Source organism: Ranitomeya imitator, chromosome 4 (genome assembly GCF_032444005.1).
Source record: "Ranitomeya imitator isolate aRanImi1 chromosome 4, aRanImi1.pri, whole genome shotgun sequence".
NCBI classification, from domain to species: domain Eukaryota; kingdom Metazoa; phylum Chordata; class Amphibia; order Anura; family Dendrobatidae; genus Ranitomeya; species Ranitomeya imitator.
The window spans coordinates 645823066-645836620 of record NC_091285.1 but is presented as its reverse complement, the minus strand read 5'-3'; the positions used below and the strand labels follow the sequence as shown (position 1 = coordinate 645836620).

Sequence of the window (13555 nt, the reverse complement as noted above, 5' to 3'; positions counted from 1 at the left end):
ATGACAACCATGAATTACTGACCCATTTGTAGAGGTTAGCTTCAGATGTGTCCACAAAAAAACTGAAGAAATTTTCAGCCTTTTGGCCAAAGGCGGCACGGTGGCGCAGTGGTTAGCACAGCAGCCTTGCAGCGCTGGAGTCCTGGGTTCAAACCCCACCAAGGACAACATCTGCAAAGAGTTTCCTCCGGGCACTCCGGTTTCCTCCCACATTCCAATGACATACTGATAGGGAATTTAGATTGTGAGCCCCATCGGGGACAGTGATGATAATGTGTGCAAAATGTAAAGCGCTGCGGAATATGTTAGCGCTATATAAAAAAGAAAAAAGATTGCATAAAATTATCTGCTGCACAGGAATAAATGAACGCTTACCCCGTGAACAAAAAGGAAGGAAACCATTCTAAGCATGGGCAGTGGATTAATGGTTGATAGAGGATAATGTTAATCCCAAGGTGATTCCTCCTTCTTAACCTAAGGTCAGAAATTTCCTGTTTGGTCTTTAGGTTACAGCTATTTTTATATAAGAATGGTCCAGTTTACCATAATAAAGACAGCGTCCTTTTTAGTAAGGCGAAGTAATCTTTCAGCTATGATCTTTTCTGACCAATTTCCATGGGTTGCTGTACAGCCATTCTTGAGAGAAATTTCTGAAGCCTCTCTGGGATGTGCAACAGAGGAATATAGGTGTTATGCAGGTACTACACTCGCACATTGGAAAAGGGAGTAAGGAAGACTTACTATAGCGAGATGCCAGACCTACACCCAACTGGTTCCTGCACAGACTAGTCAACCCCTAGCTGCACAACTAAAAACACCATTTTGGACCTGACTCCCTGAGGGTTTCCTCATTTCTTCTGAGGAACCGAATTGGAGACCACAACACACTACCAACAACGGGACAGGAAGGTGTGCAGGTGGATATAAAGACTCAGGGTGAGAAACTTAAAGCACGTTCATAAAAGGGGAGAGGGTATGGTAAGGAGAACCAACAAATAAATTAAACTAGAATAACCTCCCAGAATCCTAATAGTGGTAAAAGGAAAATGTGCTGGGAAGGTAGACAAGCGGACACACATCAAGAATATAAGCAGTGTAAGTCTAGCAGGGTAAATCTCTTCACTAAAGGGTTGGAATTCCTTAGCACAAATCCACCTTGACATATATCCAGCAAGGAAGTGCAGTGAAGAGGGCAAACCAAACCAGAACGTGAGAGGGCAAACCAAAATGGGAAAATGCAAAACAGCTGGAGAGGCGCAAACATAATAGGAGCAATCAGCATTTCGATAGGGAAGGAAAAGAGTAATGGCTCAACAGACAGATGAACCGACCACGAAGAAACAGGTCACCGTATCAAATTCCCAAAACTAGCTAGAGTTTATTTTTCATTAGGCGTTTGTTTAAAATGCGAGTCCAATCAGGTGACGAAGAATATCAAGAGAAAACTGCAAATCTCTACCAATAAGTTAGTCTTTCAACCTGCAGTTTAAGCTTAAGGGTATGTGCACACGTCAGGATTTCTGGCAGAAATTTTCCTGACAAAAACCGGACATTTCTGCCAGAAATCCGCATGTGTTTTTTGCGCGTTTTTTATGCGCTTTTGATGCGTTGTTTTTTTCCAAATGCATAGAATAGTGGGAAAAACGGGAAAAAAACGCAAAATTAATGAACATGCTGGGTTTTTTTACCGCGATGCGTTTTTTTTGCGGAAAAAAGCATCATGTGCACAAAAGTTGCAGAATGCATTCTAAATGATAGGATGCATAATGTGTGCGTTTTTAATGAATTTTTATAGCGTTTTTATCGCGAAAAAACCTGAAAGTGTGCACATACCCTAAAAGTTGACCAGGAGAACTTCATTGTTCTAGACTAAATCAACAGAGTATGGAACTAGACCTCATAATGTACTACAGTTCCTTGGCTCAGCCATAGTGTGGAATCAGCGACTGAATGAACACAACCTACCTCATTAAATGCTCTCTGCAAGGTCGATAGAGAATGCATCATGGAATCATCCCTCTTTCAAAGTGATGTAGCCAACTCCAGCGTTTCTCTGGATAACAAATTTAAACATTTAGGCCTTTATTTTTTGGACCGGTCCGACAAATATTTCTGGGGACACTTACTCAACGTGTATATTGCATTGTTTCACAAAGCCCAAGTAGTCCTAAGGATGGAAACCACAGGGCCAGGGTGGCAGACCACAGAGAAATACCAAGTCCAAAACAGCACAGGAATTTTTCAAGGATAAGTGCACAATATGAACTGACTCCAATAAGTTCACTATGTTTACTGCATCCAATGGGTTTATTGAGAAAGTGACTAGTAGAGAGTTAACCTGCAGGACTGAGGATATGCAGTAATCTCAGAAGAATTGCAAAATGACTACAAAATGTAAATGGATGGTGGTTCACTCCAAACTGCCCTAAGGTCACCAATGACCTATTAACCACCAAGGCAAAGCGACAATACTCTGTCCTCCTCCTCCTGGACTTGTCCTCTCCCTTTGATACAGTGGAGCATTCCCTATTATTACAGACCCTCTCCCTTTTGACATCACAGACTTGACCATATCCTGGATCTTGTCATACCTAACAGACCGGACATTCAGCATCTCCCACTCACACACCACCTCCTCTACTCGCCTCCTATCTTTTGGAGTCCCCCAAGGCTCAGTCCTAGGGGCCATGCTCTTCTCCATTTTCACCTTCGTCCTGGAATAGCACATAGAATCTCACGGCTTTCGGTATTAGGTCTATGTTGATGACACACAGATCTACATCTCTGGACCAGATATCACCACCCTACAAACAAGAGGTCCTCAATGTCTGTCTGCTATTTCATCCTTCTCCGTTAAGTTTTAGAAATCTAACATGGACAAAACAGAATTCATCATCTTTCCCCCATCTCACGCGACCCCCCCCCCCCCCCCCCCCAACGGACCTATCCATTGCAGTAAACGGCTGCCCACTCTCCCCAGTCCCACAAGCTTGCTGCCTCGGGGTAATCCTTGACCCTGATCTCTCCTTCAAACCACATATCCAAGCCCTTTTAACTTCCTGCCGACTTCAACTCAAAAATATTTCACGGATCCATATATTCCTAAACCAAGAATCTGCAAAAACCCTAGTCCATGCCCTCATCATCTCCCACCTTGACTACTGCAACCTCCTGCTCTGTGGCCTCCCCTCGAACATTCTCACCCCTGCAATCTATTCTAAACTCTGCTGCCTGTCTAATTCACCTGTCTCCCTGCTATTCCCCGGCCTTTCCCCTCTGTCAATCCCTTCACTGGCTCCCCATTGCCCAGAGACTCCAGTACAAACCCCTAACCATGACATACATTGCAACCACAGCCTGTCTCCTCCATACGTCTGTGACCTCGTCTCCCGGTACTTACCCTGCACGCAACCTCCGATCCTCACAAGGTCTCCTTCTCCACTCCCCTCTTATCACCTCTTCCCACAATCGCATACACAATATCTCTCGCGCATCCCCCCTCCTCTGGAACTCTCTACCCCAACATATCTGACTCTCGCCTACCATAGAAACCTTCAAAAAGAACCTGAAAACCCTCCTTTTCCGACAAGCCTACAACCTGCATTAACCACCGCTCAACCAAGCCACTGCACGACCAGCTCTACCCTCACCTACTGTATCCTCACCCATCCCTTGTAGATTGTGAGCCCTTGCAGACAGGATCCTCTCTCCTCCTGTACCAGTCGTGACTTGTATTGATTATGTATTGTTTTTATGTATACCCCTCCTCCATGTAAAGCACCATGGAACAAATGGCGCAATAATAATAATAAACAGCAACTAAACTTGAGGCTCAATACCAAGACACTAGTGTCTCTCTCTGACTGAGCTTTAATAGGCCTAGGAAGATGATATCAAAGACATGCCAGTCAACTTGTAGAATCTTACGTGGACCACAGCAAAGGCGGCCATAGGGGAAGGGAGCAGAGCCTGGTCTAGCCGGTGTACAACTGGCTGATAGAGCCAGCAACACAGCTAAACATTTTGTCCATCTCCTCTGGACCCATCTCATACAAGTACAAATGCTGAGTGTTCATCTCATTGAATAAATCTCCAGAGTTCTGTGACTTGGTGGACTAGGGGTCAAACAGATGGAGATGCCATTGGCACAATTGAGAGTCCACAATGTAAATGATTAACCTTGCAGAATACAGACTAAAACGGATGATTTCACGGTCAGAAGCAACATTATTACTTTTTGGGACCGAGACAAGTAATGAAATAATGTACCATGTATTCCATAATACCCTTCACTTCCTCCCCACGAATCTGCTTGCCGGTGGCAATGGAGGCCAGTTGGGATCGGTGTTTGGTAGTACTACTCCCGGACGGCTGTGCTAGTGGTAGTTGTGCTGCTGCTACTTGCAAATCCAGTATTCTTAAACATATTTTTTGGATTTTTGTTTTTCCTTTTACAGTATGCCGTCGATTTCCAATTTTGTTTTCTAAATTTTGCATCCTCTACTACACTATAATTTACCTTTTTGTCATTGTTTTCAACCCCACTCATTCACCCTTTCCTAAAATGGACTGAGCCATCGGCTCCCCTGCAATATGATCACATGGTGCCAGTGGGATTGCTATGACACCCCTGGGGTCTGCTAAAGTTTCCTGTGCGTAACCTGATTGTACTCTTAAAGAAAAACAGCCCATTGCTGACATTCAAAGGAGACGGTGATTTTTTTCCTGTGTACATCAATACTGTGGTATTACTGTAAATAGCACAAGAGGGTTCTAGTTCCCAAAAAGGTGTATAAAATTCACTAAAAAGTAAAAAAAAAATTAAAAATATTGCTTTCCCATACATCACATTCATGACAGGAAGAAATTAATGGTGTCATTCAAAAGTACAACTCGTCCTACAAAGAACAAGCTCTCATACGCCTTGGTTGAAGATAAAATATAAATGTTATTCCTCTTGAGAGATCCTAATGAAAAGGTGAAAGCCCAAAAATATGAAAATCGACCTATAAGGAAAGAGTTAACATAATTATTCACCTTTTCACAAAAAGGATGAAAAGAGAAAAGCAAAAGCTAAGCATAAGGTCACTTTTGAGAAGATCGTTTTCTGTTTGACACGGTTTTTAGTTTGTTTTTGTTTGTTCTTTTATGAAATATTGCGTTGACTTGTTGATTTCTTCAGCATGAAAAAATGTGTAGTTCAAATGCTGCAGGACATCTGCCAGCTACATTATATCTCGCTGTGCAATCAATCACACTAAGTCTGGTCCTGCCGCCTGCACATGCCTATCTCTCTCTACCCTATGAATTAAATCTCTATATTATTCCCAGACTCATTAGTGTCTGAAGTATGTGTCCATTGTTTTAGAGCTTTTTCTTCCTACCTCTGTTACCGTGCTCTGATATTTTCACACTAGCCTGAATGACCCTTAAATAGCTTTGCATTCCCTTCCTCCGCTTTTATACAGGCTATGATGTTCTTTCTCCCGATTGGCTGTGCTGTACCATATGATTTGACAGCTGTAGAGTATTTTGGCTAAGCTTGCACGCCAAACCTGATATCACATGAGCTGGCATTGTTTGTGGATGACTTGTGCAAATCTAATCACAACTTGTTAGAATCTACCGTGTCCAGAGAATTTGATAAAATTCAGCACAAATTCATATCACATCGACAAAACATTTATAGTAATGACCTATTTCCGATCATTGTATGACTTGTGTCCTGCATTTCTCCTTTTAGTTTTCCCCTCTGGGCATTTTATCTAATTTTCAGTTTTCTCTGAAAATTAAGTGAAAATTTTCTGCTATGATAACTTCCATACACTGCACACACAAACATAAGTGATTGCTGCTCTCCTCAATGAACAACACGGATTTTAGCATCTGATATGTTCAAGAGGCAGTGGAGAAGTGGTGGCTTATTCGTGAGAAAGAAGTCTGTTGCTCGGTGTATGACGTAGCATTTCTTTTCATGTGATTCTTCCATACCAATGCTATATATGATGTGTTATGAAAGGCAATTCAGTATCACAATGGACATAGCTGCCAGAGCACATACAGTGATCTGACAATAACCCAAAATCATAGAACAAGCTCTGAGACGTGGGAACTCTGCAGACCGCAATCCCTAATCCTCTCCAAACAACACTAGAGGCAGCCGTGGATTGCGCCTAACTCTGCCTATGCAACTCGGCACAGCCTGAGAAACTAACTAGCCTGAAGACAGAAAATAAGCCTACCTTGCCTCAGAGAAACACCCCAAAGGAAAAGGCAGCCCCCCACATATAATGACTGTGAGTTAAGATGAAAAGACAAACGTAGGGATGAAATAGATTCAGCAAAGTGAGGCCTGACTTTCTTTACAGAGCGAGGATAGGAAAGATAACTTTGCGGTCTACACAAAACCCTAAAGAAAACCACGCAAAGGGGGCAAAAAGACCCTCCGTACCGAACTAAAGGCACGGAGGTACACCCTTTGCGTCCCAGAGCTTCCAGCAATACAATTAGACAAGCTGGACAGAAAAAATAGCAAACAAATAGCAAAGAAGAACTTGGCTATGCAGAGCAGCAGGCCACAGGAATGATCCAGGGAAAAACAAGTCCAACACTGGAACATTGACAGGAAGCCAGGATCAAAGCATTAGGTGGAGTTAAGTAGAGAAGCACCTAACGACCTCACCCGATCACCTGAGGGAGGAAACTCAGAAGCCGCAGTACCACTTTCCTCCACAAACGGAAGCTCCCAGAGAGAATCAGCCGAAGTACCACTTGTGACCACAGGAGGGAGCTCTGCCACAGAATTCACAACAATGATGTCTAACCCTCATAAATTCCAAGACTGATCACTAATGTACTAGACTTGTTTGCTTATTGGATATTAATGATTTTCCAGCACATGGTTGGTCTTGTTGTTCTGCAATACCATGTCATAGCACTGCTCCATAAATTACTGGTTATAAAGTCTTTCACACCCCTGCCACACTCATAATGATAGAGCGGCCTCAGAATAGTTTTAGACTCTGCTCACACTGCTGATTGATCCTCGCCTCCAATGGAAGACTTGTCGCCGAAAATGACTCAATCCCTGACAGGCCAACGATGGGGGTCAATCGGACGCCCATTTGGATGAACACAGCATAAAGTTGTGATGCCTGTGTAAACTTACCCTTAGGTGGCATATTGGAGGCAGTGTCCAGGATTTCTATACTGATGGTCCTTACATAGGATTGGTCGTTACAAGGGTTCTCCAAGAATGTAATGACATGACCCCATCACAACTCAAACGGCAGCCTGTCTTAGTCACTTGTCAAGACTGGCTGCAGTTGGAATAGATGCAGCTCCTGAGACCTGTGTCTCAATGACAGGAGCTGTATTGTAAGCCTCCAAGAGCTGAGTTAAAGTGTGTGACAGGATAAGAAATAAATCATCTGGGCTGAATGAATATGAAGGACTGAGGCTTGAGAGAAATCATGTGTGAAGTCAGTCTGCCGTGGAGAATATATATTTATTTCTTCTGATGTCACAGCCCTTCTCCTCCGCTTTTGTAGATACGTCTGCTTACGATACAGCTCCTCTGTCAGTTGAGACACAGATGTCAGAAGCTGCGTTTCTTCAGACTGCTGCCCATCCTGACCAGTGAATAGGACGACTTGCCATTTAAATTGGGTAATAGAGACCATTTTATTACATTCTCAGAGACCCCCTTTAATGGAATATTGGGGGTGGCAGCACCTAGCACTGATAAGCTGTTTGCAGTTCCCACTGTTGGATATCAACAGTGTTCAGAGCCGGAATAGCACAGCTCCATGTTGTGTAGTGGCCGTTCACATTCTCTTCAACAGGGGCTGTGCTGCAGTACTGGGAGTAACCACTAGGTAGAGCTGTGCTATTCTCACTGGTGGCAGCTGATCAGTGAGGGTGCTGGGTTTCGGACCCCCCACAGTTTTGATATTGATGACCTATCCAGGGTTTTGGACAACCCATTGTAAGCTTCACTAAATGTCTAAGGTAAGAAGCTTTTCAGGATACAACTCCTATGTGTCTCCATGGTTACTACAAATAAACTGTGTTCCCTCCTACCCTCATCTATTGTCTGTAAGAAAAGGGGCAATATCGGCAGTGTACATTGGACATTGGTGGACATTGGTCCGCACAGACGCTGTATCCAAAAGGGCTGTAAGGAAATGGTGCTAAATGACAGGAGGAATATGCATGGTGTTTCTCCGCGGTCTCCATATTGTGCGTCTGGTCACATTACAGGCACGTTCTGTACCAGCAAAGCCGCGAAAGATTTAAAGACGAGGTCACAAAGCAGCTGGTGGGAAGCATCGTGATCACCAGGTACAACAACCGGACGTACCGCATCGATGATATCGAGTGGAGCAAAAGCCCGAATGATGTCTTCACCATGTCTGATGGCACAAACATCAGTTTCATTGACTATTACAGGTGAGAGTTAGGCTAGGTTCAGATTGTGTTAGTGAAATCCGTTTAGCGCCTAGCGCTAGCGGATTGCGCTAACGCAATGTGTTGTAAAGGGGTCGCGTTAAACGTCCCCGCTCTCGCAAATCTCCGATCTGCGAGAGTGGGGAATGGACCGCGGGCGCGCCTCGGACGCTGCAAGCAGCGTCTGCGACGCGCCACAAAACACCGGCACATCGCTAGCGCATGCCGAAAATGGCACACGCTAGTGATGCGCGTCCCCATTGCTGTTAATGGGCACGCTAACGGACGCGTTGCACGGCGTTAATTTCGCCGTGCAACGCTGTCCGTTAGCGCGGTCCCATTAACGCAATGGGAACCTAGCCTTACTGCGTCCCTGACCACGCACGACACTGGCCAAATGCCCAGAAGTAAAATACAGGCCGGGTCTAAGGGGGTGAACGCTGCTTATTTTATTTGTTTTCTGTATTTTGAAAAACATAAAAAATTGTGTATTATTTAGTGCCGATAATGCAAATGATGTAATCGGTCTTTTCCTCTTTAGCCACTAGATGGCCCCATCCTCCTTGTTACTCAGACACTGCTCTTCATCATCATCATCTATATATAATTGTGTAGCATGGTGACGGATGGTCTGAGGCCGGCAGTGGCCCATCACATGTCACAAGCCCAAGTCGAATGGAAATTTTCCTTCACATGAACATCACCATAACTGCGATCAGTGTGCTGTATATGGGGACAGCAGGGGATCCCATGGGAAAAAAAGTTGTAAAAAAATCATAATAACTGAGTAATTGCAAAACAAAGTAAAGCATAAATAAAACATGAAAGAAAGAAAGATTAACGTGTCTTAGATCAGACCGGACTAGAGTAGAAAAAGATGACACTAGGTATCATAATACGAGTATATTACAGGGGTTTTCAGAAAACCCTGTCCCTTGGGCTGCAGTTTGTTTTAAAGCTGTACACACTCTCCCTGGGTCCAGTAATCCCTTTACCAAGCACTTTTTGTACTGCACCTTTTGTACAGAATGAGGGCAATACATGTAAAGCTACAATAAGGACTTGATAATAAATATTTATCAATTTGATAAGAACTATGTTCTTGATTCTTTACACATATTTGACATCACAGAAACAATCACTTTCAGGTAAATATTAAAATAAGGCATTAAAAAAAATTCCAATATTCTGTTTAGTAAGAGAGGGCCATGTGAAAAAAGCTAATTATGTCTGGGGTAGACTGTAAGAAAACTGATCCCCCTAAGCGACGCAGCATTTGAAAAGGTGACGTTTTTGGCCGCAAGTCTTTAGAGGGTTAAAGTGAGCAGCGGCGGCATTGTCCGGTGCGTGATCTCGTTGCGCTCATCATGTGTGTATTACCCTGCAGTAAGAATTACGGCATTACAGTGAAAGACGTGGACCAGCCGCTCATAGTTCACATGCCCAAAGAGAGGAAGGATGCCCGTACCAAGGTGAGGATCCTGTGTGCTGCGTGCAGGGGTCATGGCGGACACAGCTATACCTTATACATGTTTACATTGCTGGTTCCATTTCAGATGTCGAGTATGGTCCTCCTCCTTCCAGAGCTTTCCTACATGACCGGCATTCCTGAAAAAATGAAAAAAGACTTTAAAGCCATGAAGGTAACGGTCCCACGTGTGATGCAGAGTGCAGTACTTATAGACGGTCAGTGGTTGTCTCATCATGGAGCCGACTACTGAAACCTTGATCATGAGCTGAGATCAATAAGCGGCCAGATATTGTGCTAGAGTGTCACACTGTCTAGAGCTCCATCTCTACCCACATCCCGACCCCTGGAAAAGGAAAGGAACAGCCAATATTAACTCTTGGACATGATATAGAGAAAACATCTTCCAAAAGGGTCAGGCTTTCCCCCCCTTAAACATGCTTTTGGCTTGGGCAAGCGGTGGCCCACATAGGCATTTGTGTCTGCCTGAATAAGGGACCTCGGCTGCCGGGCTCCGGGGTGTTACCAGCTCTAAGTCCTAAGTGTCTGAGTTGGGAATGATGGTAGATGTGGGGTGCAAGGTTCTGCCCCATGACATGTCACACCCCGGTTCAGCCTTTCTTTCTTGTTTTCAGGACTTGTCCCAGCAGATCCACCTGAGCCCCAAGCAGCACCACATTTCCCTGGTAAAACTCGTTAAAAGGATTCAGAACAACGAGGACGCACAAGTTGAGCTGCAAAGATGGGGCCTCCAAATCGACTCCAATATCCATTTGGTAGGTATTTGACTATTGCATTACACCATCTGCTGCATGTCCGAACGTTTGTACAGGAAAAGCAAGGTATGTACCGAAGCATCGCAGGCTGACAGCTTTTGTCATCTTTTTCCCATTCATTTTTAAAATTCCATTATAAGAGGTCATCCACGTTTGGGGACACTTATTTTTTTAATTATTAGTGTAAATATATGCATTTGGGGCTAAAAAACATTTTTGCAGTTGGGTTTTCATTAAAAACATTCCACAATTTTGGCTCTATGGGCTCTTTTTTTAGTCTTTCTGGCACGTTCAACTTTGATTTGGTCTGTGAACAAATCTTCTGAGAAGAGCTCCGAAAAAGACAGATAACAAATTTACAAATTCCCCCCTTCAGACCACCATAGCGAGCTCACTGATGAATTCTTAGTCAACTCATTATGCAGCCAGCAATAGGTGCAACACGGAGGCTGTAGAAGGCAAATGATGCAATTTTTTTTTTTTTACTGAACCCCAACTGCAAAAAATATTTTCTTGCCTAAAATACACTTATATTCAAGTAAATATAAAAATGCGCTCCAAAGGGAGATAAAAGGACTTATTAGCCATTTGCGTTCTCTCTTGGTGTAGAGGATACTCTTAGCGGAGATTTTCAATGTTACGTAGCTAAGAGGTTTGCTTTACCAAATCCCCTGTTTTGCTGCTTTGTGTAGACGTCTGGAAGGATCCTACCTATGGAGAAGATTAACCTAAGGAGTAACTCGTTCTCACCAGGGGAAGACCTGAATTGGACCAGAGAAGTGACCCGAGAGCCGTCCATTTCAGCTGTGAGTGTGCCTATTTTTTGGTAGGATGACTTGAGGCATGCGCGGCTGGGCAGCTTCAGTCATAACTCAGTATACAGTGAGCGGCACTTTCAGTCATTGCCTGCTCTCACATCCAGAAGAGGTCTCTGCACCGCCCCCCCGGCTGTTTAATCCTCAAAATGCTGTGATCGATATTGATTCCAACATTTGGAAGGCTAGGAAAGGTCTTCCGATGGGCGCACCCATGACGTCATCACAAGGGCCTGATGGTTGTCATGGCAACCCGAGGTCATCATGATGACCTCTGGGTCTGCCAGCAAGGATGGCCTGCTTAAACTACGCTATGAGCATGGTGTAAGAGGCTCCTGTTAATGCCGCACTGACAGGTATATTGCATTGCATTATACCAGCGATCAGAGTAAAGAAAGTTAAAGTCCCATAGAGAGACTAGGTAAGAAAATAAAATAATTTAAAAAAAATCAAAATTTAATGCAATAAAAAAAAAAAAATACGAAATTCTGAGAGGGGTCTAGTTTCCCATAAAAAAGGGGTTATATTGGGGAGGTTTCCACTATTTAGGCACATCAGGAGCTCTGCAAATGCGACAAGCCCTGCTGTGCGCCAAAACAGTAGTTTTCCCTCACGTATTGGGTATTGGCGTACTCAGGAGAAATTTCGTGATCCATTTTCTTCTGCTACTCTTGTGAAAATGCAAAATTTGGGGCTAAAAGAACATTTCTGTTGTAAAAAGTCAAATTTTCACTTTTTCTTTCACATTGCTTTAATTCCCTTGAGGCACCTGAAGAGTTAATAAAGGTTTTGAATGTGGTTTTGAGGGGTGTAGTTTTTAAAATGGTATCACTTTTGTGTTTCTTCTGTCATATAGGCACCTCAAACTCACTTCATATTTGATGTAGTCCTTACAAAATTGGTTTTGTAAATTTTGTTACAAAAGTGAGAAAATCACTGGTCAACTTTTTACCCTTCTAACTTCCTAACAAAAAAAAATGTTTTTAACCCCTTTCTACCATTTGACGTACTATCCTGTCCATTGGACCTGGGCCTTAATTCCCAGGGAGGGGATAGTATGTCAAGCCCTTTAATGCGACACTGCGACTTAAGACGCGGTAATTGCATTAAAATTCCGACGCCATCTTACCTTTGGGAAGATGGTGTCGGCATCCTGGTGGCAGTCCCCGGCCTCCGGATCGCTGTGATTGGCTGTTCAATTCTGAACAGCCAATCGTAGCCTCTCATTGTTTCAGCCAATCAGATTGGCTGAAACAAGTGCGGTCCCAGGCTAAGATAGAGTACCGATGTACTCGATCCTAGGCCGTTGACTGGCAATGCCAGGCATCGTCCAAAACCCCTCAGATTGGGGTGATCGACGATCACATAGATCACGCCAATCGCAGGGCACAGCCGCCGTGTTACCGCGCTGTGCCCTGTCAGTACCTGCCTGGATCAGTGCTGTAATAGCACCGATCCTAGGCTGGTGCCTAGGACAGGCCAGGCATGGCCTGCAGCTGTTGATTGGTGTGATCGACGTCACCGTCGATCGCGCTAATCACAGTGCACAGCCGCGCTGTGACCACGCTGTGACCTGCCCTGGGATTGGAGCTGTGCGATCCGATCCTGGGCCGGTGCCTAGCAACACCGGCGTCACCAGGGCCAGCTCTGATCGGTGGGATCGATGTGATCATCGATCCCACCAATGACAGGTCACAGCAGCGGTATGACTGCTCTGTGACCTGTCTGTGACTGCTCTGCAGGGATCCTCACACTTGCTGAGGATTCCTGCAGAGCAGTCACACTGCTGAATCTCCTGCTGTGCTGGGCCTTGCGGTGCTACAAAAGCCTGTAACACCACAATCCCTGCTTGAAGAAAGAAGAGAGACTACAACCGTAAGTGTTGATTCCTGATCCCTGCCCGATCTCTCTTCATCCACCCCAATCCCCCCTTCCCTTTCCCCGCTTTTTCTTCATCCATCCCAATCCCCCCTTCCCTTTCCCCCCTCTTTCTTCATCCACCCCAATCCCCCCTTCCCTTTCCCCCTTTCTCCAGGGAGAAAAAAATG

The 13555-nt window shown here is 44.5% G+C and overlaps 1 protein-coding gene across 1 annotated transcript in view; it reads left to right on the top strand.

Annotated features, from left to right (window-relative positions):
• PIWIL2 (piwi like RNA-mediated gene silencing 2) overlaps positions 1 to 13555 on the top strand; it is a 243951-nt gene that overhangs the window by 157973 nt on the left and 72423 nt on the right. Inside the window, exons 12-16 of the mRNA XM_069766984.1 lie at positions 8263 to 8451; positions 9836 to 9920; positions 10005 to 10091; positions 10552 to 10692; positions 11385 to 11498. Coding sequence (XP_069623085.1) covers positions 8263 to 8451; positions 9836 to 9920; positions 10005 to 10091; positions 10552 to 10692; positions 11385 to 11498 — 616 coding nt within the window. The remainder of the gene's footprint in view (positions 1 to 8262; positions 8452 to 9835; positions 9921 to 10004; positions 10092 to 10551; positions 10693 to 11384; positions 11499 to 13555) is intronic.